The sequence below is a fragment of the Macrobrachium rosenbergii genome, chromosome 6, assembly GCF_040412425.1.
Source record: "Macrobrachium rosenbergii isolate ZJJX-2024 chromosome 6, ASM4041242v1, whole genome shotgun sequence".
Classification (NCBI taxonomy): Eukaryota; Metazoa; Arthropoda; class Malacostraca; order Decapoda; family Palaemonidae; genus Macrobrachium; species Macrobrachium rosenbergii.
In genome coordinates this window covers 56284012-56310036 of record NC_089746.1, presented here as the reverse complement: position 1 = coordinate 56310036, position 26025 = coordinate 56284012, and the positions used below count along the sequence as shown (strand labels likewise).

Here is a 26025-nt window from a genome sequence, read left to right as displayed (position 1 = left end):
CTAATAGATTTAGTCTTCATAGAAAATTTTGGCAAACGTTCCCTTTTTCTTACCGTTAATCTTATGGCATATACTTAAACAATGTTAAGAAAGTCTTGAATAATCAAAGACTAAGAAAAGATGAAAAGCTGTGAACCTGGAACTGAAAGTGACGATAAGGCTGGTTTTCCCAAATTACACCAAGTGTGCAGGACACTCTTACGTTAAAACAGATCTGTGTTAACTCAAGGAATCTACGAGATAAGAAAGTAAGAGGATTGCCAATATTCGTAAGCTTCTGACTGTCTTTCCTGATTAGCTTCACTTACACAGTGGTTCCATTTTTAGCTTAGTTGAACAAAATTCTTTTCTTAGCAATTGTTCATCACAAGCAATAATGTAATTCGTTAAGTATATTAAAGCTACTCTTCAAAGTAAGACATAAAAAGCATGACTTATACAAGTCATAATAAAATTATTTCAACCTTTCCAAATAACATTTCTAAGTTGTGTCTGTACCTTCAAATTGTTGAAACGCAGGCGGCTAAAGGAACTACATGGAATGTACATATGTAAGTAGTGAAGCAGGGTAAAGCCTGTGGCACTAAAAGGTATTCGCCTTCAACAGAGGAAAAGGAGTAAATACGAACACATAATTAATAATAGAACATGCATATATATATTTCAAAGTAATTAGAGTTGGTATTTAAATATATGTATTGTATGTTCAATATCTCTGATCATTATGGATGATTACATGAATAGCCTATATGAAAACTGAGTAGGAACTGTTCATGAAGCTTAAAGATAACGAGAACAGCCCCCTTCAAATGACCAAACGCGAAGGCAGGATAAACAATGGCACCAAAGAAATCAGAAAAGCAAGTCTGACAGCAATTACACCATCTCAAGTGCCACGTGTAGAGCAGATTTATCTGCGCAAACGATATTTGTTGGATCAACATGGTCCTCTTCCAAAGTGCTGGTGTCTGGGCGCTTTTTAGCAATGCATCCAAACATCTGAACAACAGCATTGCGGTATTCCCGAGCCCTCGTCACAAATACGAGTGGGTCGACTAGAAACTGAATGCACTGTATTGTATGAATGGCATCTGAACCGGAACTGACGTCCTTGAAACAAGCTATCATGTGATAGATCATGTGGGGAACCGAACATGCAGTCTGCACGACGATGATGACGAGGAGAGTCCTGGTGATTTCGTTTTCCCACTGGGAGACCCTGTGACGAGCCTCTTCAGTTCCTTGGCTGGCATCCATTCTCCTCCCTCTGTAGGCCTACAAGACGAATTTGGATGGTATTAGTATTCTTATATTCACCACCATACGTATGGCTTAAATTCGGAAAACATTTCTGCGTATGAATGGATAAAAAACTGATTTTTTTTTCTAGCGATTTAGTTTGTAAGCTTTTATATTATTAGTTGCCATTTACTAAATCATTTTGCCATCTCTGCTTTTTGAAACTAGCACCATCCCGTTTTAAAACAATCGCTTAGCTTTAACCGTATGAGTATACATTTGTAAACTTATATCGAAGTCATAAAGTTATCAGCTAAACGCTATCACTTTAACTACAAAAAGCTGAGGGTTCATACGTACCTCAACAAACATTTTTATATATGCAGCCCATGACGCTATGCAAGGGATAATGAATGTGTATGTGACGTATACCAATGACAGAAGTTGGACCACTGGGTTTTTCAAATCGGATTTGTTCAGGACCTGTCGAGTAAAACAGATGATCAACTCAGACGAAATTTAACATTATTTTCATAGATATGCAACTCTGATGCGACACCTGCTATGGCATACGAGTTAACAATAAGTTTTGATGGCTGGTTGTATGGAAACTCACCCCGTAATAGACCGGCAGACCATTTGCAATTGAAAACGTCCAGAGAATAATGATCAGGTATTCAATTTTGTAAGCTGCTATAAGGATCTTGTACTTTACAGGCTTCATCATGGCAACAAGACTGAAAAGATAGAGAGGAAGTTTTAGGTTCTTTTTTTTTTTACAATTTTGCTTGTTATACAACTCACATTTACGATGCTAGTTTTCTGTCAATATTACGTTCTCGTAGAGGAAACTTTCATTGTTAATATAATCACAGTGTTATATGTTCGCCTGTGTATTTAAAACACTAGTGAAACACTAGGAATTAAAACGGAACTTTGGTCAGGTAGAATCGACAGGATACTTAAAAAGTCATGGTTTGATTTTTTCCTTGATTTGAGAACACAGGAATCAGATGTTGTGCATATCAACAGATAGTCGTTTATATACTGTTACTCATACAGTAAAGGAAATGAAACCTAAGAATATAATTCTTTTATAATAAGTGCAGCAGGAGTAACCTTGAAATTCATCAAAATATTTAAACTGATAATAATACTCATTTCCTGTAATACATTTTGACCAAGATGTGTTATAGCTATGTAATGTAATGACATCACTTTCTTCAAAAAAATATGAAAATTGATATGAGTTTACTGAATTCCAGGGAAAAAAAACGAGATTTTAGTAGATGGTCTGTACTCAAATGGACCTAGAAATTCACAAGGGATTTGAGAACGTTGTCTGCTTCTGGAACACTTGATAACGATACCTGTATGTTTTGTCTCTTTGGCATATTTTTCTTCCATCTGCGTCGAGATTATAAAATCTCGTTGGAAACACCTGAGGCATATCAACTATTATGCAAGATTCATCATCGAATCATTGATACTCTAGAGCTGCACTTATACTAGATGGTCCAAGCGTATCTGTAGATGAATGTACCTAATCCATTTTCTTTCAGAGAAAAGTCCATTACTAGCAAATGTTATTTTCTTTCAAATGAGCTCTTGCCCTAACGACAGCGATTCCAAGTTTACCGTGAAGAAATGATGAGATGATAAGCCATATTACAAACCGTGCACAAGTGTTAGACTCACCGCGAGAGGGCAAGAATGCTAGTGCTGTACTGATAGGCGGTGAGCAGGCTCCATTGCAGCGACCTGGCTACTTCCCAGGCGACAGATACATCGAACACTGACAGACTCTTCAAGACCAAGTAAAAGACGGTCGCGAGTAAAGAAGAAGAGAAAAGACAGAGTATTATCTTCGTGAACACTTTCTTTCGTAAATTCGCATCCAGCAGAACGGCAGATATGACCAGTGCATTTGCTAAAAAAGGGACAAAAGAATAATAAATGCGATCATTAAACAGGCGAGGGGGTAACTATCAAAATATCACTATTTCATAAGAAAATCGGGAAGCTTCTGTGACAACTTGCCTAATATTGCTGCAGTTCCTCCAAGATGAATGACTGGCAAAAGTATTAGTTTTGGTTCAACGGCTGACATTTTTGCTGCTGAAATTTAAATGTATCGAACATTAGTAATTGTCTAATTAGCTGTCACAATACTCATTTGAATTATTTTCCATTAAATTCATGGCTTTATAACGCACGCTCATAACTTAGAGGAAAACCCACTTCTCTTCGATCCTCTTGTCATTGCTGTATCCTGTCAGGTTCAGATGAACAAAAATAAAAGCTCGTTAAAAACATATTAGGAAAACATAAGCACTTATAATGAATGATACATACACCTACACACACATACACATGTAAATATATGTGTGTGTGTAATTATATATATATATATATATATATATATATATATATATATATATATATATATATATATATATATATATATATATATATAACTATATATACACACACACATATATATATATATATATATATATATATATATATATATATATATATATATATATATATATATATATATATATATACTAACTATATATTAACATCACATTCACAATTGTTCTGTGCATTACACATACTAAAGGATATAAACTGGATGTATACCATCCAGTTTGAATGTATGTATGTATATATATATATATATATATATATATATATATATATATATATATATATATATATATATATAAAACACACATTTATATAAATATGTATATGTGTGTGTGTGTGAATGAACAAATTAAGCAATACGATATAATGCTAATTTATGGAACGGAATTTCTCTCGTCTATTCCTCAAAATACGCAGAACAGCAGGCCTAAGAACAGACAAACCTCGTTTTGTTCTAATTGTTTTCTTATCAATTTTTTTTTTTAATTAAAGAGTTGTTTTATAGGCTGATCATTTCAGTTTTTAGTTTTCTGTAAAAGAAAACTATCGTACCGACCTTGTCTGTCCGTCCGCATTTTTCCTACCCGCACTTTTTCTGTCCGACGTCAGATCTTAAAAACTACTGACGCTAGAGAGCTGTTACACTGGTATGGTGATCATCCACCTTTCAATCATCAAACATAGCAAATTACAGCCCTCTAACCTCAGTAGTCTGACAACAATATACGACAGGCCAACACCGTGCCGTGGTTAAAGTTTCATGGGCCGCGGCTCATACAGCAGTATATCGAGACCACCGAAAGATAGATCTGTTTTCGGTGCCCTTGGTGATACGCTGTACAGAAAACTCGGTTGCGCCGAAGAAACTTCAGCGCATTTTTAACTTGTTTACTAATGTTATCGTTGATGATTGTTAAATCAGCAAGTGTTTATTTATCCTTACCTTTGATATAATGTTATGCTTCTTTCACAGCTTCAGCCCAGCTCTGTGAGAGCTGAAAGTCAGCTCAGTTGTCTGGTTAAACTACTTCAATAATAATAATAATAATAATAATCTCACAGTTTCAACGCGAAAGTCATCAAGAAAAAAGAAAGATTTTTCTTCAACTGTAAGAAGAACTCGCCGAACGTTGTCCTTCTGACAGCAAAGTAACACGTCCACTGACATTTTAACTAGGATTGTTGCAGATGTTACTCTTAACTTCCTGTTAGACGTTCTGATTTCATAGTTGCCAGATGTGCGACGGCAAAGAAAATTTACTTTCTAAAATGTTTTCCATTCCCGCGTAAAATTTCAGTTTTGACTCATTTTATGTGGACTACCCGGAGTGACAGTTAACAACCTTTCCTATGAGAAGTATACCTAATTTTAAGCATAACAAAACCTTTCCTTCTCTTCAGATATCAACAGACATTCCCTCCTTTTCAATCTCCTGTGACGATTAATGCTCAATACATTTTCATGAACAAAACATTTAATATAAAAGTTTTATTGCCATATTTATCGAAAACATCATCACATTTGAATTTCCGCAAGAGTATTTATCATTTTTTAAAACTACTGGAGATAATAAGTTGTCTTATAATGTACAGATAACAAGCTTCTTATATTATGGTTCTCATTATCAAATAGTTGGGAAATTACTTGTCTGTGGCAGGGAACCTGGTAACCATAGAAATACAGAGAGAGAGAGAGAGAGAGAGAGAGAGAGAGAGAGAGAGAGAGAGAGAGAGAGAGAGAGAGAGAGAACAAGACATAACAAGACAAGAAAAATTAATGTTATTCTAGTTCCTGAATTTCAGAAATAACTTCATTCTAAATATTAAACACTCAATAATCCCCGAGCCATATTATTTCTCGGAAATCAATGACTCCGCTGAATGTAATATGCATATAATTATTTTCGAAAATGTATATTTCGGAACGTGAGAAATTCTCCCCGCCTGGGATAAAAACTTCATTCGTATTGTAACTGTGCAAACATGATAAGATGATGATGTTTACCTATTCTAATGCAGCCCATGATCTAAAAGGAATACATTATTAAAAAGAGACTCATTTTGCGTAATACGATGCAGATAGTCTGGTATCATTTGATATAACAGAGGTATTTATTACTCATGAATCTTTATGAGGAAACGAAATAGAAACTTTATGTTCAAGCATCCTAATTAAATTCATGATGACCATTCACTATTTTAATGCTGAAGTATTAAGAGAAAAATATGAAACAAAACCGTCAAAATTGACAGAATAGAGATGGTGAATTGCACAATGGAAAAAGTCACCATACATCTACCAGTTGCAAGAATGAAAGAAAATAATTTGAAATAAAGTAATGACCAAAAATAACACATGAGATCATTGCATCCAACAAAATACCATGCCTATGAAGATAATATTACTAGCGCAGAATATTCGTATAATTACGATGTTTCCTGTGATTTCATTGCAACCACTGAGATTACACTTAGGCAGTTTTTATTGTTAACGAAGTTCTATAATGAACTTGTTGTAATTGCATGCCCTGCCATCAGGATAAAAGTTGATCAAAGCCCCTCTTTTTTTTTTAGGTACCTTCGTCTATATTAGTTTAAGATCACCAGTTATGATCACTTACCGAATGCCGAATAAGAAACTCTTTGGATCGGTTACATTTTTCAGTTTTATCGTCTGATATACAATAATTCCTTTTCGAAACGTCGCATACAAACCTAATAAAAATACATCATTTTCCTGTGGGCATTGCTAGTATTATTTCTAATTTTGCTCGTATTATTAGTTTTGCTAGATATATCGTTATACATCAGGTGTCACATGTTTACCAAGCTGGAAATTGTCCATCATATGTGAAAAACTCTTTCGATTTAAACTCTCTCTCTCTCTCTCTCTCTCTCTCTCTCTCTCTCTCTCTCAAAGAAAAAAATAGAGACGCTTTGTTAACTTTTCATTTTCACCTTGCGCTATAGAACGCACCCCTGGTGTGCAATATATAAGACATATAAAGTTTTTAACGACTTTGCAAACTTTTAACGACGGTAAACTGTTGCCAGGTGTCAATGAAGCAGTTTGAATCGCCTAGCATTTCAAAACATTGCTAGGATAAAGGGAAAATAAAAGATCCTGGAGTTTTCAACATAATGAATCAAATTGCCTACATAGGGCAAAAAATATTCGCATAGAATATTAGCATGTATTACAGTATATTTGTGTGTGTACAAAAAGTGGCAGTGGTATAATCACTTCGTAGATTCTCTCAGTTAGGAAATATGAAATGGTATGTTTATAAAGAATAACGTAATGCATAGTGCGAATTATTCCTGAAAGTTGATATACTAATGTATTTACGATATTCATTTCTGTGAGCGATTTTCCTCTGATGTCATCGTGTTATAACGAGAGAGAGAGAGAGAGAGAGAGAGAGAGAGAGAGAAGTTGTCGTTGGTTCTGCTGTACCTATTCTTGGCGAATTCAAGTTCTTTACTTAGGTTCGACATCAATTCCTCCAGGGTGAAAGTTTGTTATTTTGTAATAATTACCTAATTGTGAAGTTTTGTCAGACACGCATAGACTCGCACACACATACACACCCACACGTGCATACACACACATAAACACACACACACACACACACACACACACATATATATATATATATATATATATATATATATATGGAATATAAAGTATATGCCATATATATGGAATATAAAAAGTACTATGCCGTACCCATAAATATTAGGTAAAATCCACAATGGAATTTAATTTCTGTTACAAAACATAGTGTGTTAAAATATATTATGTACAAAGCTTATAGCTTTCGTCCAACTGATGTGGACCTGATCAAGTCCACACCAGTTGGACGAAAGCTATAAACTTTGTACATAATATATTTTAACACACTATGTTTTGTAACAGAAATTCCATTGTGGACACTACCTAATATATATATATATATATATATATATATATATATATATATATATATATATATATATATATATATATATATATATATGAAATTTTTATCACACCGTGATTTATATACAATCATGAAGCTACAAGTGTCGTTTAATATCCAATTCACGCTACTTCGGGAGTATCCCCGATGGAGAATTATCACCGAAGCGGAATTTTTCAAGTGACAGGTGCATCGGTACCGCTGGGTCTCGATCCCTCAACACAGTACCTTCCAGCAGCTCCAGTCGACGGTCAAACCACTGAGCCACCAAGTGTTATGTATAGGATTTTCATACACATATTCAGTAAACACGGATTAGGTAGATTTCAGACGTATGAGTCTCCGGCTGATATTTGTTTTGTGCATTCCTCTAATGAAACAACTTTCCGGAAGCCCCTAGATTCAGAAGTTGTTGTCTATGTATACTGTACATAACTGACTAGAGTGAAAAACACAGGTCTTATTCATAACCACGATCAGGCCAGCTATCAGAAGTGTTGACAATGCCTTGTTTTATGTTTAACACAATTTTTTGTGTCAAAGGTCATCAACTTCAGGAGTCCTTAGGGGCTGGTGACCACGTGGTGTACTTTGGGCATTACTAAAGGGTGTTTTAGCCTTTAACTTTGCCTCCATTCGCTTCCTCTCCTTCACCCTTGCTGTCCAGCACCTCTAACTGTGACTGGTTAGTGCAGCTGTGGGATTATCTCTCAGTTCCACCTTTAGATCCTTGTGCTGCATCTCATTTTTTTTTCTGGATCTCTTTATCTTGCTGTCCAGCCACTCCAACTCCATCTTTTCGTTGTCTTTAGCGCTGAATGGCGTTAAGTGCCCCCGGTAGCTTAGCTTGACTGCCTAAATTTCATATATCAGTCTTCATTAACCTCAGGAACCATTATTAGCTCTGAGTTTATTCGCATATCCACACCTGTTGCTCGGTTGGTCAATGGAAATAAATTAATTAATGTGGTCTTTATAGTTAGTAATACGAGATGTGTTAACAAAATATCCGACTTTTATTCATAGAAAATACTCGTGTTCAGATACAATAATCTTACACTAATTTCCTTCAGAGTGGTCCCCTTGGACTGCCACAAACTTCTCCCAGCGGTTCTCCCATTGTCGGAAGCAGCGCTGGAACGCCTCTTTGAGGTAGCGCACAGGTGGTCCGTCGCATTCTGGATGATGTCTTCTCTGGGCTGAAATCTGGTCCCTTTTCAAAAAAAAAAAAAAAAAAAATACTCAAAGGGATTTGAACTCATTTGACTCGTTGCAGGGTGTTGCTCGTATTGTCCTCTTCAGATATATCTTTTACCCAATATTTCCTCAGATTATCTGCGCGGTAAAATGTACCATTTTATCATTTTGATTCCAAAAAGCAATTCTACATACGTCATAAGTACGTCCCATTCCATTATTCCTTTTATTATAAACCTGAGTTCATGAAGAAGCGTAAAGTCTTCGTGAGAAATACACACAAATTCAGGGTGTCCTTACTAGACAAAAATGTATATATATATATATATATATATATATATATATATATATATATATATATATATATATATATATATACATATATATATTTATATATATACATACATATATATATTTATATATATATATTTATATATATTTATATTTATATATATACATATATATGTATATATATTTATTTATTTATTTATCGTCAACTCTTAAAATGCTTTCGAAAACGAGAAACCATATTCTCACGGACAGCGAGGACGGAAAAGGATATCAGAGCATTGTTGACACCGAAGGATATGATTAGTAGGAAACGGAATGTCAAATTTTAGATGACGGCTGAGACATGGCATACAAGATACATGATTCAGTACAGATTATGCTTTAGTCGTTTCGATTTTAAGTAAAAAAACACTGGTTTCATGAAATGCGTTAAGGGTGTTTCGCTATCGCTGAAGCAACACGAAAATCTATATTGTTCAATACTTTGAAGATGCTTAGTTGATATGCCTCAACGATTATTTCAGCTCAGGATGGTCAAACTATAATATATGTAAACATAATAGACGCACCATAAGAATAATGGTAATTTTATTACACATAGACACTCACACACATATCTGTCTATCTGTCTATCTATCTATCTATATATATATATATATAATATATATATATATATATATATATATATATATATATATATATATATATATATATATATATATATATATATACATATATACATACTGTGCACAAATACAATTAATTGATTTTTCTTTTATTCCTGAGACCTCTATCGAGTTCTTGCTTTGCTTGAGTGAGAAACATGAGGTGAATTTTTCCTACCTATTGTGACTTGAAAGACCGTGTTATCACTCCATCCTCAGAGTCAGATTAAGACTTCCGCTCTGGCTGAAACAAATATTTTGAACAGGCAGGAGAGTCACCGTGGGAAAACTTGCTCGCAAGTTACAGTATCTTATAAAAACGCAGATTAGTCGTTCCACATATTCACATGTATTCACCAGTAAGTTACGACTAAGGTGGAAAATCAAACAATGCTTCAAGAAGTTTAGCCCGCTAAGTTTAAGGACTTTTCACATCCAATCATACGACAATGAAGGGGCAAGTTTTAATCTCTGAATGTCCCAGCATGTACTATGAATTAATACAGGCGGACTTTTATTCGAGACAAATCCATCCAAAACTACAGTGAAGTATATCTCAAGGAAATGAATTTGAAATTACTTTGAAATTAAGGGCAGGAAATTGGTTTATCCGTAAGGCACTATTAGCTTAGCAGCAGTGGTTCACCCTTGCAGGTATCTCTTGTTCTCAAGTTATTGCAAAGAGCAACACTGTACTTGAAATGAGTCATTTTTCAAATGCTACAGACACTCCATATCGAGATGGATAATTTCAAAGCCGATGCTATCAAGGGAAACTATGTCGATGTGTTGTTTCTTTCATAACGTTGCTGTTATGGAAAAAATCTTAATACTGTGGATAGTACAATAATGTTCTTATCGTTAACATATTTCTAATGGTTAACCATTCAGAGATTTAAATGACAATACGAAGAAATCACGGGGATAATGGTGACATAGTTAGATTATGAGTTGCAATTACTTCACGGAAGTCCAAGTCATCATAAAATGTGTTAACACAACTGAGGGTTTTGGAGGGTCTTCAAATATCGTGATATACTCAGTCTCGAAATTTGCAGCTTTATTTCTTTTATGTCAGCAACTCTCAACATGAATTTGAAATATATTACACAATGAAGCTTATACAAGGCTTACAAAGTACGTCGACAAATTAACAAAGTGCAGAATGAAGGAAAAGTGAGAAAAAGATCATTCCAGGTTAAAAACACTTCAGTCAAAAATGATCAGCACGAAGAGCATTATATCTCTCACATATTCTAAATCTGAGCTGTTCCCAAACTTTCAATATTCGTCTGACACTTGCCACCTTTCACTCGCAGCACGGCGACAGAGACGTCCGCAGGCCTTCCGATATTGCTGAGCAAACACAACAAACATCAGTGGGTCAAGAATGTACTGAATGGCATATATGATGTGGATAGTGGGCAATATCCTCGATTCATAGGGATTGGTGGTAACCATATGACTTATTATATGAGGTATGTTGAAACACAGGTGGCTGGTCAGGTTTGCAAGCAAGGCCCGGGTGACGCCACTCCGCCATTGTGAAATGCGGTGAGTGGTGGTTTGGCGTTGGTCGTCGTTGCTTGACCACTTGGGCTTGGAAACCTGGAATGAAGTGCGGTTGGTGATGTGTAGGAAATATTTATTTCAAAGCATAATCTATTAAACTTTTCGGTATCTATCGCTGGTAGTTAGATAGCTAGATGCATTTGCATTTTATTTGTAAAGTGATTTTTAATGAGAATGATGATTAGAGGACTACAGTTTGCTTAAAAGATTTGCTACTGATTAAACATACGTTTTATCAAATATGTACATGCATACACACACACACACACACACACACACACATATATATATATATATATATATATATATATATATATATATATATATATATATGTGTGTGTGTGTGTGTGTGTGTATATATACACACACATATATATAGTGTATATATATATATATATATATATATATATATATATATATATATATATATATATATATATATATATATATATATATATATATAACGTGCGTGCGTGTTGTATTTGTATGGTTCGAGAGGACCCACCCGCATTTAAGAACACTTAACCTAACATCCAAGTTGACCTTGAAAAACGTATTCATTACTAATTAACTTAAAGACACACTGCATATTACCTTCGAAAACATGATTCCATATGCTATGCAAGTAACAGTCACGGGAAACGCAATTGAAACAAGAATATAAATCTTCATTCCAATTTTCTCCCACGACGTTTGATCTGGAGAAGCAACGTATTCAAACAGCTCTATGTTTGGTACCCCTAAAGCCTGCGAAGGAAAAATACATCTTTTTGATTAACAGCGTTTTGTTTCGAAAATTTTCAGACATAGCCAGTCGTTTAGAAAAGAGATGAGTTATCTATCATACCTCAGGTTCTCTAATATTGCAAAAGCAAGCTTTTCAAATAATATGAAAATATTGGGCAAGTCCAGTGTTAAAACTTTTATGTACACTGGGAAATTAATAGCTATTCTTTAAGAAAAGTTTTTTAAGATTTAAACTTGCATTGCTCACGTCAAAAACGATACAAAACAAGCATTAGTTGATAGCAATTAATGTTAAATCTACATTTCACACGCGGGATAAAGTAGAGTTAGGATATTACTGATATTTAATACGTTTCTTAGCTATTTCTTTTCCGCAAACAGTTCTTAGCAATAATTTTGCAATGCCCTGTTTCAAAAGCACAAACATTACGCAGACATTGAGCAGTGCAGTCACTGAGTAAATACCAAAGACTTGGTAGCAAAGTTCCTCGCTGGACGAGTCGGTAGAGTTCTCGGATAGCACTCTGCTAGTCCCGAGTTCGAGTCTCCGGCCGGCCAATGAAGAATTAGAGGAATTTATTTCTGGTGATAGAAATTCATTTCTCGCTATAATGTGGTTCGGATTCCACAATAAGCTGTAGGTTCCGTTGCTAGGTAACCAATTGGTTCTTAGCCACGTAAAATAAGTCTAATCCTTTGGGCCAGCCCTAGGAGAGCTGTTAATCAGCTCAGTGGTCTGGTTAAACTAAGGTATGCTTAACTTATAGATTACACTTTGTCACAAGAGTTGAGCGCATAAACGAAGAAAGGTCGCAACACGAGAGGTTATAGCTGAATTCATCTCCGTTAAGGCGAAGTTTTCAAGGCAATGACAGTGATTTTGGGTATGTGCATCCAAAGCAATTCCTTGGATCATTTGGCATACCCTTGATCATCTACCAAAGATTTCAACTTTATATGTTCACGAAGTAGAAGATAATTCGTACTAGTATTTCATTACCCCATAGAGAGCAGGAATCCCAAGTAGGGCAGAGATAAGCCATGGAGCAAGGACAAAGAATCCCGATTTATTTGTCATCACTCTCTGGTAAGCGGCTGGACGCAGCATCGAAGCTAATCTGTCGAAACGAGAGCATATAAGTATAAGACACCTTCATGAATTATAAAAATGACAGCTGTAAATAAACACCAATATCCGAAGGTACCTGCTGATTTAGAGCTAAAAACCTCTAGATTGTCAAGACTTTTAGTTCACTGAGAAGGCAAATTCACCTGAGAATGTACTAACTCACCGAGTGAGAGCCAACGTGCAGGAAGTGAAATGATGCGCAATTGCAAATCCCCAGGTGAGTGCAAAGAGTACAATCCATGCTGCAGAATGAACGTATTCCCCTTCTTTGGCTAAGTGGTCATTGTACCATGATACAGCAACTAAGGTCATGCCTGTGATGGTCAGTAAGGTTGATGACACCAGGAAACTGAACGTCAGCTTAGATGAGCTTTTCTGACGTAAATTCGCGCTCGTGAACATGGCGGAAATCACGAATACGTTCGCTGCAATAAGAAGAATATATATTTATAACAGCACTACATACATCACAGCTGAAATTCTAACCATCTTGTCAACATTGTTCTTGGGAATCTAACGGAATTTCCCCAGTGTAACTTTTCTTATTCTTTGTTTCCGTTTGCCAGAAATGTGACAGAGGCACTTTACTGGTAACCCGAAGATCAGAGCCGAGTAATTGATAAGAGTATCTGATATTGGAGAAAAAAAAAACAGCGTCGTAATAAATCACACAGATGAAGAGCAGAAAAAAGCACATGTTACTAGTCCTTGACACCATTTCTCTTTCCTCTGAATAATGTAGAGTAAAAAGTGTCAAACCGTTTGTGAAAGTGAACTAAATTTAAAATTTCCCTCGGTTATATTGAAATTAAATGTTACATTGATATTTCTTAGGACACACTATCAATCATGACGTCAAAGTCTTAGCTATCTATAAATATAAAATTTGGTTGGTCAAACATTACATATCATGAATAAACCTACCTTGTATTACAGGGACAATATATTTGTATAATATGTAAGTGAGAAAAAAAGCCTTCTTTAATGGAGCTAGATAAATATAAGCCTTGCATTTATGTGAAAGATTTATTGGTATGTAGATTCCCAAATATATTATCAAGTGGTGTCATTAATGTACATGCTGTGAACAATGTTCAAATTTCACAACCACTAATTTATATATTAACTTTTTTATTGCTTGTGTATTTAATAAATTATTATTATTATTATTATTTTTATTATTATTATTATTATTATTATTATTATTATTTGGTATCATGAGTTGTAATTAGGAGCTAAAACCGTCTAAAATGTTAGTTTTAGATAAATAAAAATTAACTTAATAAAAACTATAAATAAAAAAAAACTCAGTTTCTGTCGTGAGCATGTGCTCTAAGAGTTTAGGCTCGGTGGCCCGGTTGAATTAGTGTTATAACTTAACTAATCAAACACCCCTCCAAAAATCGTTCATTTAACTTGACCAGTGGTTAAACGAAGCTTCTGTTGACAGTTTGCGTTAAACACTTCAATATAAAATGTCAAGTTCGTGTCACTTTTGAAGAGACATCAGTAATGCCGAAACATTCACGAGTGTAACATGTACATTTGCATAATTTCAAAACCAAAGATAATAGATTATAGTGATTCAAGTTATTAATCGCTTTACGAATATCAGGTATCCGGACATTCTCCGATATGGCCAGAAATGGAATGGAATATGGAGTTTAGGCCAAAGGCCAAGCACTGGGACCTATGAGGTCATTCAATGCAGGAAAGGAAAATGAGAGTAGGTAGGTCTGAAAGGTGTGACAGGAGGAAAACCTCAAAGCAGTTGTGCTGTGAAACAATTGTTAGAAGAGAATGGATAGCAAGATGGAAGAAAGATAATAGGAATGGAGGTACAGTAAAAGGAATGAAAGGGGTTGCAGCTAGGGGCCGAAGGGACGCTGCAAAGAGCCTTTAGTAATGCGTACAGTGCACCCCGTGAGGTGCACTAACGGCACTACCCAACTACGGGGTCGATACGGTTAGGGTTCTGGATATGGTATTCTCTGTTCGTGATGAAAATTCACTCCTCGTATTCCATCAGTAGCAGAAGCTTGATAGCCATGTAAGGACCATTTATTTTCTGATAAGACAAATGAACTCACCAAAGAATCCTCCAACGCAGGCGAGAAAGATGCCAGCGCTGAAGCAAAGCGTTCCATTTTCGTTCATCGGTGACGGGGTGACGCTCGATGCTTCCGCAGAAAGTGAAGATCTTGCGGTGAAAGATTCGGAGACAATAGCCATCACTGCACCTGTTGATATATAACCTAATATGAATAGCCTGGTTACACGCTACAATGTGATGGCAAAAAATATCCTGTAAGTATATGTATGGATTCGGTTTTGTAATTAGCACCATACTAAAATAAGGTTGATTATCGTTTTTCATGTATAAGCTGAAATTTCATTATGGCCTCCAAATGCACGAGAGTGTAGATACTCATGTATCTCTTGTGAATGCGAGTATGCGATTACACAGGACGTTCATCTCAATAGAGCAGGTTTTAATCGGTTCTCTCTCTCTCTCTCTCTCTCTCTCTCTCTCTCTCTCTTCATTATTACGTACTCATCCGCATCGCTGATAAAATATTTTTCACGCCACTCTAAAAGAAAATATTTAAAAGAAACACATCCGAGTACTACAATAAATAATCTCAAATCTGAGGTAAATATAGGCTTGCGAATCCCATAATGACTTACTGAAGACTAACAAATATTAAGTTAAAATTTGTGAATTGCTTACTGATTGACAGGTGGACGTAGCAAGTTCCCCTACTTATACGGAGAAATGTCCCGTAGAAATACCAATGTTCTCTCAAAGTACTCCATGCTCTTGCCCAAGATTGCATTTATCATCAGGAAGCGCCGTTTATCAGTGATTTTCGTCGGGGAAAGGGCGGGAAGTCTTTCTGATAAATCTTCGGAGAATTTCTTCCCGTTACTCTTTGTCGGGAGGTTATTTATACCAAGGGATGATAATAATAAAGAAGAGCCTGACATTTTTAAATGAGGTTGCTCGTCCCGCGCCCTTTCGCCCGGCCCGAGCCGATGTTGGTATCTATGTACATATATGTATGTTATGTATATATACATATATATATAAAAACACATACACACACACATACATATATATATATATGTATGTATGTATGTATGTATATATATATATATATATATATATATATATATATATATATGTATATATATATATATATATATATATATATATATATATTTATATATTCCTGTATCTGTTGGTGATCAAGGAAGGTTTCCGTTTCTGTTTGCGCTGAAAATTTTACATCAAAATATTTTCATGCAGAAGAGATTAATATCCTGAGGATATAGGGACATAAAGAAAAGCAACGATTTCTAAACTTTGTTTCTAGTCACTGAATCTGCATAATCTCAGAATAACATTAATGTTTAGAGTAGCAGCAGTAAATCAGTTGCTGAAATATTAGCAATCTGTTCCATGCAAAGTGTGCGTAGTTCTGAAAAAAATTCGATTCACGATCATCTTGAAATGAACCTCTCCTAGCTTGGCAAAGATTGAGCCTTCAACTTCTGACACACATTTTAGTTAGCTGCAATCAACTTCCTCTTCCGGAGACCGACTTGTGATAAATACTTATTAGAATTCACAATTCACATCCAAGTAGTTATAGAAAATTATAACTTTCTGACATCGATAACCATTGTTGTTGCGCATCAGCAATTGTATTCTTACAGTAGAGAGTTTTCAATAGAAAGAAATCAAAATATTCCAAAAGATAGATATGATTTCCTTCAAAAGCTGTAAAAGGGAAAAATCTTGAAGTGCTGAGCATGGAGGGTGATGATAATCATGAACATTAATACCAAGATCAATGCACAATTATCTGAACATCTAAAACAATAATCAAAAGTATGGTAGTAATAAATTTCCAAATCTCAGAAGTTACCAGTTGATATCGAGCATTTGCTCAAAAAAGCAGTACACAGAAATTTCTTATCTTATTTAAACAAGTATAAGAGAAAAAGTTAGACTTTGATTTACTTGCACTATGAAGAAGATGGTGTCAGCTGCGAGAGGAAAGTATACACACTGAGATACCGAAGTCGTCGCGTCAGAATCCTTACAGGGCTTCAAGGGAAGTGATGAAGTCTGGTATTTGAAATGTTCGACTGTATCCGTCTTTAGTAGAAAGGATAACGCAATCTGCGTCTTTTGATGAGTCCCTCTTCTTTATCAGTTTGTTTAACGTTATACGCTACCATTGCTACTTAGGTATAAAACAGTTATTAATATCAGACTTAACAGCACAAGCAGATATGGTCTCTTCGAGATTGTGAAACAATTTTCATTAACAAACTCTAGCGACAAGAATGCAGAGTGGAAGCAGAACTGTAAACAAAATACAGTATAACAGCAAACGCGAGGCTTAGGATGCGTCCTCACTGCAGTAAAGGAGGGCATAATCACTAGTTCACGCAACTTATCGGACCCACGTCTCACCCATGATGAATGCAAGCTGACTCTTTACTTACTAGTATTCCTAACTAACACTTCATTCCATTATGCGGCACTGGCAAATGATTCGTTCTCCACTTATGGCCGTTGACCTGTGTTCTCAATATGTTTGTGATGTGTATGAAATGAATTGTCGACGTGTGTTTGTGAAGTGTTATATTGCAGTGTAGAAACATACCAGAACATCCATACCACTGCCCAGCTTCCACTCTTAGTAATTTATTTGTAGTAGCACTGCAGGAAGGAGAAAAGTATCATACGTACATACACACACGCACACACACACACACACACACACACACATATATATATATATATATATATATATATATATATATATATATATATATATATATATATATATATATATATATATTTATTTATTCTTCTTCTTCTTCGTTTTAGCGTGCTTTTATTCCCATTTTTATATGGGGTAAGCACGGTGCCTTCTTTGAAGGACTTTGATTTGGCAGTGGGGTAGGCCGTAACCTCGATCGGCTGCCCTGCCTGACATCGCTTAGACACCGGTAACGAATGTGTACATGTGTTACCGAATCCCCCGCTCCCTTTCTCCCAGCAGCACGAGGAGAACTGGGCGGGTAGGCCGACAGTTCGAGACGTGTGAAGTGTCTGTTATGTTTTTAGAAGATGTTGGAGTGGCTTTGTTTATGTGTGTATTAGTCTGTAACACCCATTTGCTTTCAGCAAACCTATCCGTTGATTACATACGTAATCCCGGGGTGTCTACACGGATAGCAAAGTGTCTGCCTCTGACTGGTCGGCTGCGGGGATTGAACCCTCGCCAAAGGTTTCTATGAAGTCTGTGGTTGCCGCTCTACCAACCGAGCCATCGAGGCTCCATATATATATATATATATATATATATATATATATATATATATATATATATATATATATATATATATATATATATATAATTATATAGTAAGTGGTGGAAGTAGGCATACCTGCTGTTCCACTAAGTTCTGAATCTTGACTCATTTGTTATGAAAATCTTATTTGTTACGAAGCCAGTCCACGGAGGTCAATGGTCCATCTGCCTCCTGTTTCCTTGACTTACCTTTTGCATTCAGTCATCGTCACTACATTCCTTCACTTCTTTAACAAATCACATGAGAATTTCAGAGTTGTTAGGACCTAAGTAGGAAATCTTTTTTTGTAAGGTAATTTTCATAGACTTTACAGATACGTAACAAAAGAATGATAATTTCATCTTGTGCACGAGTTCAAAGAAAAGCTTATTTTTCATATTATTTCCATTTCACCCATCAACTGCATTTGTTAGGAGCTTCTTGAAACTTTGACAACACCAGTAGGGCATAATTCGTAATACCTGATGATATACTCTGTCTCATTTTTGTAATGCGTTATGTTTGTGGGAAGCATTCAAATGTGATAGTAGAATTCACGTTTTTGAATGTATTTATGCCCTACGCGCATTCATTCTGGGGTTGAAGGAACATTATTTACTTTCTAATTTGTTTACATTACCAGAAAAAAATTAGCAAGAATAACTTTGTTCATAGTTAATTTTTCGTCCGATCTTATAACGAGAAGTCATTTTTCCACAGGGTCTGGAGAAGAAAAAAGATATCAGAACGTTCTCGATGCCACAGGAAGAGAGATAAGAGAAAGGATCGAGTCAACAGCTGAAGCGCCGACTTGCATAACATCACAGGAAACGTGATTCAATACAGACTGGGTTTAAACTGCTCTGATTTTACATAAAGTTCAAATTATTTTCATAATGAGTGTTAAATGGTATTCGTTATTGTTGGGCAATTCTAAAATTTATATTATTTCCTAGTCTGATAATTAATGGATGATCTGCCTCGGGAAATGTGTTTCAGTGAACACTGAAACTTACCTTTGTTTATTCTTGTATTTATTTAGACATTATGGACACCTTAAATTACTGTACACTTAGCCATTCCCTTAGCCATGTATCTCTTCATACTCACTGGATAATCTACAGAGCCTTCCATTCAAGTCATTATCAGTTATAGTTTTCTGTAAAAGAAAACTGTTGAGATGGCTTTGTCTGTCCGTCCGCACTTTTTCTGTCCGCTCTCAGATCTTAAAAACAACTGAGGCTAGAGGGCTGAAAATTGATATGTTGATCATCCACCCTCCATTCATCAAACATTCCAAATTGCAGCCCTCTAGTCTCAGTAGTGTTTATTTTTTGTAAGGGTAAAGTTAGCCATGATCGTGGTTCTGGCACCGATACAGGTGCCAACAACACAGGCCACCAGCGGCCCGTGGCTGAAAGTTTCATGGGCCGCGTCTGACAGTTTCATGTGCTGTGATTGAGAGTTTCATGGGCCGTGGCTGAGAGTTTCATACAGCATTATACGTTGCACAGAAAACTCGATTACCCCGAAGAAACTTCTTCGCATTTTTTACTTGTTTGTTCTTGCGTTGTCTTTCCATCGTGGTTCTTTTTTTTTTTTTTTTTTGAAGCCTTGCACCTCAACTGATCGTTCATTTTGCTTGTGTGAATCTGCAGTATAACCCAAATTTTCTCTCGTAATACTTCCTTTATCAAAATATTACAAGTCAGGTTCTTAGGTATTCTTAAGTGATATTCTATCCCTATCGATCTTACACCTCTCACGCTTTCACCCTTATCCTAAAATATCATTCTTTGGAATGGAACTTTTTCCCTCTTCTAAACTCAACTTACACAGCATGGTCAGCCAATAACCACAGTATTTCTGCCTGACAGCTCTTCCTTAGTGGTAATGCCATATCTAACAATAAATCGACATGGTACATATTTCATACATTTTGTCTGAGTCTTAAAATTTGGATCTAAAATTTACATTTTTCATCTTCAAAAGCAGTATAGATTTTTATGAAATTCAGTCATTCAGTATACATAAAATTTTAAGCAGGAACAAGGAAAGTTTTTTACTCCATAACTGTACTTATGGATAGGTACAGTTAATGTTTTAGATATACCTTTCTAGAAAAACTAGGTATATAAAGTTATTTGTTTATTCAAGAAATAAAGTTGCAATGAATATACTATGTCTTGAGCATACCTTCTTGAAAATATAATTTCTATAAATAAAAAGTAAAATTAATATCATTATCATAGAAATCAGATACTTTTCACCCAGTTAACTTTATCTTCCTTTGCTAAGCTTTACATCATCAGCATATTGCCGGAAAAATCATATCATGTTTGTAGGGTGCCATAAACTTTAGCCCTTGAAACCCTTATGAAAATCACCTCCCACATAATATCTGAATCACGCCGGAGAATATCTAATTTCACTGAATGTCACAAAAATTATATTATTCTACGCACCACTCCAGAGAACACTAAGTAATTCTTTTACAACCAGTTCTACAAATTAGCTTACATTTTAGCTCCTCAGTATTGAGTACATAATGCGATTTCTATTAATGAGATCATTTGATAAAGCTTTTATTGTTATTCTTTCACTGACGCCTTAGTGACATAGCACAGTGTTCCATTACCCTACAAATCTTGCGTGTTTTGTACGAGCGTCACTCTGAAGCGCTTGGAGGCTCCGTAGGATTCTGAAGAGGCGGGCGTCGACCTTTGACCTCTGCGAAACGTGAGGTTCAGAAGCTCGAGACTTGCCTTCCGGTATTCCTGGGCAAAAATGAAGAACATCAAGGGATCCAGCATAAACTGAACTGTACACATGAAGTGGATTGCTGCCTTGAGTACATGATCCCTGTTGAAGCTGTCAACTGCATGGCAAATGGCATGAGGGATATTGCAGCTTATATGAATAATGATGTTGGCAAGTAAGGCCCTCGTTATGCCATTTTTCCACTGAGAAATGTGATGGCTGTTGTGATGCTCATGAAAGCTGGTTGCAGACTGTGATCTGGAGGCCTAAAATGATAATGTATAATGATTTTGAACAACTGGGACTTCAAACACGAAAAACACATGACTGAGATATTAAAGGAAACTTATAATAAATTTGCAATATAAGACGTAACATTTGGTATTAATACCATGTGAATTGAGATTAATCTCAACTTGATTTTGATTTAAAGAAATGAATGATCTTTTCTTTATTTAATGCACTGCATACATCTTCTTTATTATATTCTTGGAAGTAAAAAAAAAATAATACACAGAAGAAGTTACCTGGATGAACATCGCAACATATGCAGAGCAGGCAGTCAGCACTGGACCTCCAACTGTTGTGGCCATGTATGCCATTGCAGTAATATTTTCTGACCTTGTATGACCTGGTTTGTATTCAACCGTCTTCGTGTCTGGCTTACCCATTACCTGAAAGAGTCATTGTCAATACCTCATGAAATTACATGAGAAGCAAGACTTTTGGATTGTATTATTCTTTTCATCTACTTCTGCTCAATCTCAGTAGATGTTTCTTAAAGCCCGAGAGGTATTTAATTAAGTATCCAACCACTGACAAGGATTTGGAAATATTCGAATCGAGTCAGCTGTCAGGAAAAGTATATTATTATTCTTTAATTCATTCGTCGATTGATATGCATTTATTTGAAGTTATGGGTTTCCACAATCAAAAATGTAATGCATAAATATATACATATAAATCTATGTATATATCTGTCTATCTATTAATCTATATATATGTATATGTATGTATATATATATATGTACATATATATATGTATATATATGTATGTGTGTATGCATTAATGTATGTATGCATGTGTATCTAACCAAATCAGATGCTTCAGGATGACTCGTCACCTCCGATTCTGCCTCTGCTAACCTAAGCAGTGAATTGTTTACCTGAAAGTTAATTAGCAATTTTGGGTAACACCAGTGGTGGACAACGCCTTCTGAAATCACCCCTTTTGCCAGCGATGACTCTTACCCAGTGGCTACCAGTACAGGCGATAAAATTCTATAAATGGCATTACGAGACTTGCTTGGCTGTCTAAACTCTGCCCAAACGTTCAGAGATGATGAATCATCCTGCTACTGATACAACTTATAACATCTATAGCAAAGGCAATAAATTACTGAAGTACTTACTCCACAGAAAGCAGGTATGCAAATAAGCGCCGCAAGCATCCATGGTAAAACAATCAGGAAACCCGCGACTTTGCTGGACATCAGCTTCTGGTATTTCACTGGCCACATCATCGCCATCAGCCTGCAAGAGATGATTCAGACAGTCATGTAAGCTGAAAATGCAATTTTCCTGTAACTGTATAGCGTCGAGAGAATATTCATTTTGACAATTTTTGGCGTTTCTATAGTACGCCTTCGGAAACAATAACAATAGAATTTGTTTTATTAATTAAGTTTTATGTATGCTTTTGTTTTTCATATCCTCATTTATTAACATTTCAGTTTATTCAGTTTTGTTCCTTGCATCTATCCTATGTGTTTATTTGCCATTTTAACTAACATTTATTAGTTCTTACCTGGGTAGTGCCACAGAGCGAAAAGCTAAAAGCTATTCTACTTTACCAATCTAACTGAGTTCTTGCAATTTCTTCCTAGAACTCATCAGGCCAAAATTTAGATGGAAGCATAAAATAGCGAATGACATGGAAGAGAAAGGTTTAAGAAGTCAGGATGCACAGGTCAAAGGAAGGTGGAAAAGGCTGATAGTAAAAGCGACCAAATATGAAAATATGAAAAGTTGAACAAAAGTTGGCCAAAATCAAAGTATAAACAGTGAAGAAAATTCGTTGCTGTCCATCTATCTATTTATCTGTCTATGTATCAGCTTTATTTCTGATGATTAGTAGTTGATACTCACCTGGTCAAAGCCAGAGCGCATGAGGTGAAATAATGTGAAATGCCGAATGTCCAGAGAAGACCGAAAAGTACCGTCGACACAGAGGAGGAAGTCCTCTCTTCCTCAGCCGAGCTGTCAATCAGTGACAACACAACAACGCTCATGCTGCTGAGAGCCGAGGCAGCGGAGGATATGAGAAAACTGACTGTGAAGTGAGTTGACCATTTCTTGCGCAAAGTCTTCGATTTTATGATTGAGACGACCATGAGGACATTTGCTGTCGATATGCAATTATAAGTATTCATATTGTACACACTCACACACATATATATATATATATATGTGTGTGTATATATATGAGTATATATATATATATATATATATATATATATATATATATATATATATATATATATATATATATATATATATATATATATATATATATATATATATATGTATGTATATATATATATATATATATAGTTGGAGAAACAATTTTTATTATATCCATTTTGTTATATCCATTTTATTGTATTGCAAGTTTAACCACTGGATCCATTTTTTTTATGTTTAATTAAACATTGAGGACAATGTTTGGTAGGTGACCGAGTGATGTAATGATATAATAGGGAGGAAAAGAACTGAACCAGTGATAGATTGACGAATAGTAGAGAGAGAGAGAGAGAGAGAGAGAGAGAGAGAGAGAGAGAGAGAGAGAGAGAGAGACTGGAATAAAATAACGAGACAAAGACAGAGAGAAAGAGAGAGAGGAAGAGAGGGAATAGAAAACAGGATATGTTATATAAACAGGGCGAGTATAATCTAATGAAATCGTTGAAGGAATGACGATTGAAGCAGAAGTGTCATGAATACGTAGCCAAACATTGGCGCAGCATTGGCGAAGATTAATCACCTGTGAATCTTAGCTATGCAAATCTAGCCCGAAATCTTGGATTTCCAGTGACATAATTAGTTCCACCTACTAAGGAGGGGTTAATTCATTTAATTACACCCAGAGGAAGTCCTTAGATAAGTCCTCAACCAACTAGACATCTACCAAGGGGCTGGACAGAAGCTGTTGCCCGCCTATTTTAGGATGGGCATTCCGTTTTGAAAATCCTTCAAAAAGGAAAGCAGAGAAGGAGCAGACAGAAGGAAAAGAAGAAAGAGCCTTAGAGAGTGAGGTTGTAGGCCTCACCAGTTGTGGGTTAAGAAGGAGAAAGGCTCACACTCTGACTCACTTCAATTCGTATTCATACTATTTAACTTGTATATATATTTCACATGTATATGTACAGTGTTATTTTACTGAGTGTGTTAATGAAGTAAGAAAACTGCACTGCGTCTTTCTAAAGCCTCCTGGGACTCAAAATGCTACTACAATATTAAAGCCAGAAACGATAAATCAACATTACAGAAAGAAATGCACAACATCTATATATATATATATATATATATATATATATATATATATATATATATATATATATATATATATATATATATATATATATATATATATATATGTATATTTATGTATATATGTATATATATATATATATATATATATATATATATATATATATATATATATATATATATATATATATTGTATATTTATATATACATATATAAATATACAAACATATGTAAATATATATATATATATATATATATATATATATATATATATATATATATATATATATATATATACTGTATATATATTTGAAATTATTCAAAATTATTGACAGTGAAATACATAAAACTAATGTTATTACAGTAAATTTTCCTCCATTTGTGTATTATATTCTGAATAAAAGTCTAAATTTTATTCAAAAACAAAGTATTGTTCCTTTAGCCCTTTTACACATTGGATATGGTAATGAGTCTTATAATATTATGCTTGGATACATAATGAGATAAAGATTATACTCAATTTTTTTCTTTTTCTTTCATCAGGTAAAGAATATCTCCCACTGTGGAATGGTTGGGTTAAACTATAATAATTATAATAATAATGTTATCATTATAATAATAATATTATAATAATTGACCTTATATATATACACGAAATTTATATATAATATAATTATCATTATTATTATTATTATTATTATTATTATTATTATTATTAGTAGTAGTAGTAGTAGTAGTAGTAGTAGTAGTAGTAGTAGTAGTACTAATATTAGAGATTAATAAAACACTTCGATTGTAGGAGACATTCTTCAATGCTACACAACAACACACACACACACACACACACATATATATATATATATATTCTGTATATATTTATATATGTATATATATATATATATATATATATATATATATATATATATATATATATATATATATACTATCTGACCAACCCAGCACTGACCAGGAAAACTCTGAAGGGCCCAGAAAAAAATTTCTGGCACCTCCTTGTACTGTCTGTCTCTTTTATCCAGTGAATTGCTGTACTGACTGTCTCTCTCATCCAAATATCACTGTGCTGACTGTCCCATCTATCCATATATTA

The 26025-nt window shown here is 34.9% G+C and overlaps 2 protein-coding genes across 3 annotated transcripts in view; both read right to left on the bottom strand.

Annotated features, from left to right (window-relative positions):
- Nucleotides 1-468: 468 nt before the first annotated feature.
- On the bottom strand, nt 469-3359 carry LOC136839783 (melanocortin receptor 5-like). Of its 2 annotated transcripts, XM_067106122.1 has the most exons (4): nt 2938-3359; nt 1856-1976; nt 1600-1722; nt 469-1275 (listed from the first exon to the last, which is right to left on the bottom strand). In XM_067106122.1, exons 2-4 carry the CDS (start codon nt 1964-1966, stop codon nt 877-879), a joined length of 633 nt encoding a protein of 210 aa, XP_066962223.1. In that variant the 5' UTR covers nt 1967-1976; nt 2938-3359; the 3' UTR covers nt 469-876. The 2 variants fall into 2 exon arrangements, with proteins under 2 accessions (XP_066962223.1, XP_066962224.1); XM_067106123.1 differs by lacking the exon at nt 2938-3359 and having other exon boundaries at nt 1856-2345.
- A 17224-nt stretch (nt 3360-20583) lies between these two features.
- LOC136839782 (melanocortin receptor 4-like) overlaps nt 20584-26025 on the bottom strand; it is a 10805-nt gene continuing 5363 nt past the window's right edge. Inside the window, exons 3-6 of the mRNA XM_067106121.1 lie at nt 23517-23772; nt 22781-22901; nt 21896-22042; nt 20584-21634 (exon numbers count right to left, since the gene is read on the bottom strand). Coding sequence (XP_066962222.1) covers nt 21248-21634; nt 21896-22042; nt 22781-22901; nt 23517-23772 — 911 coding nt within the window. The 3' untranslated portion in view covers nt 20584-21247. The remainder of the gene's footprint in view (nt 21635-21895; nt 22043-22780; nt 22902-23516; nt 23773-26025) is intronic.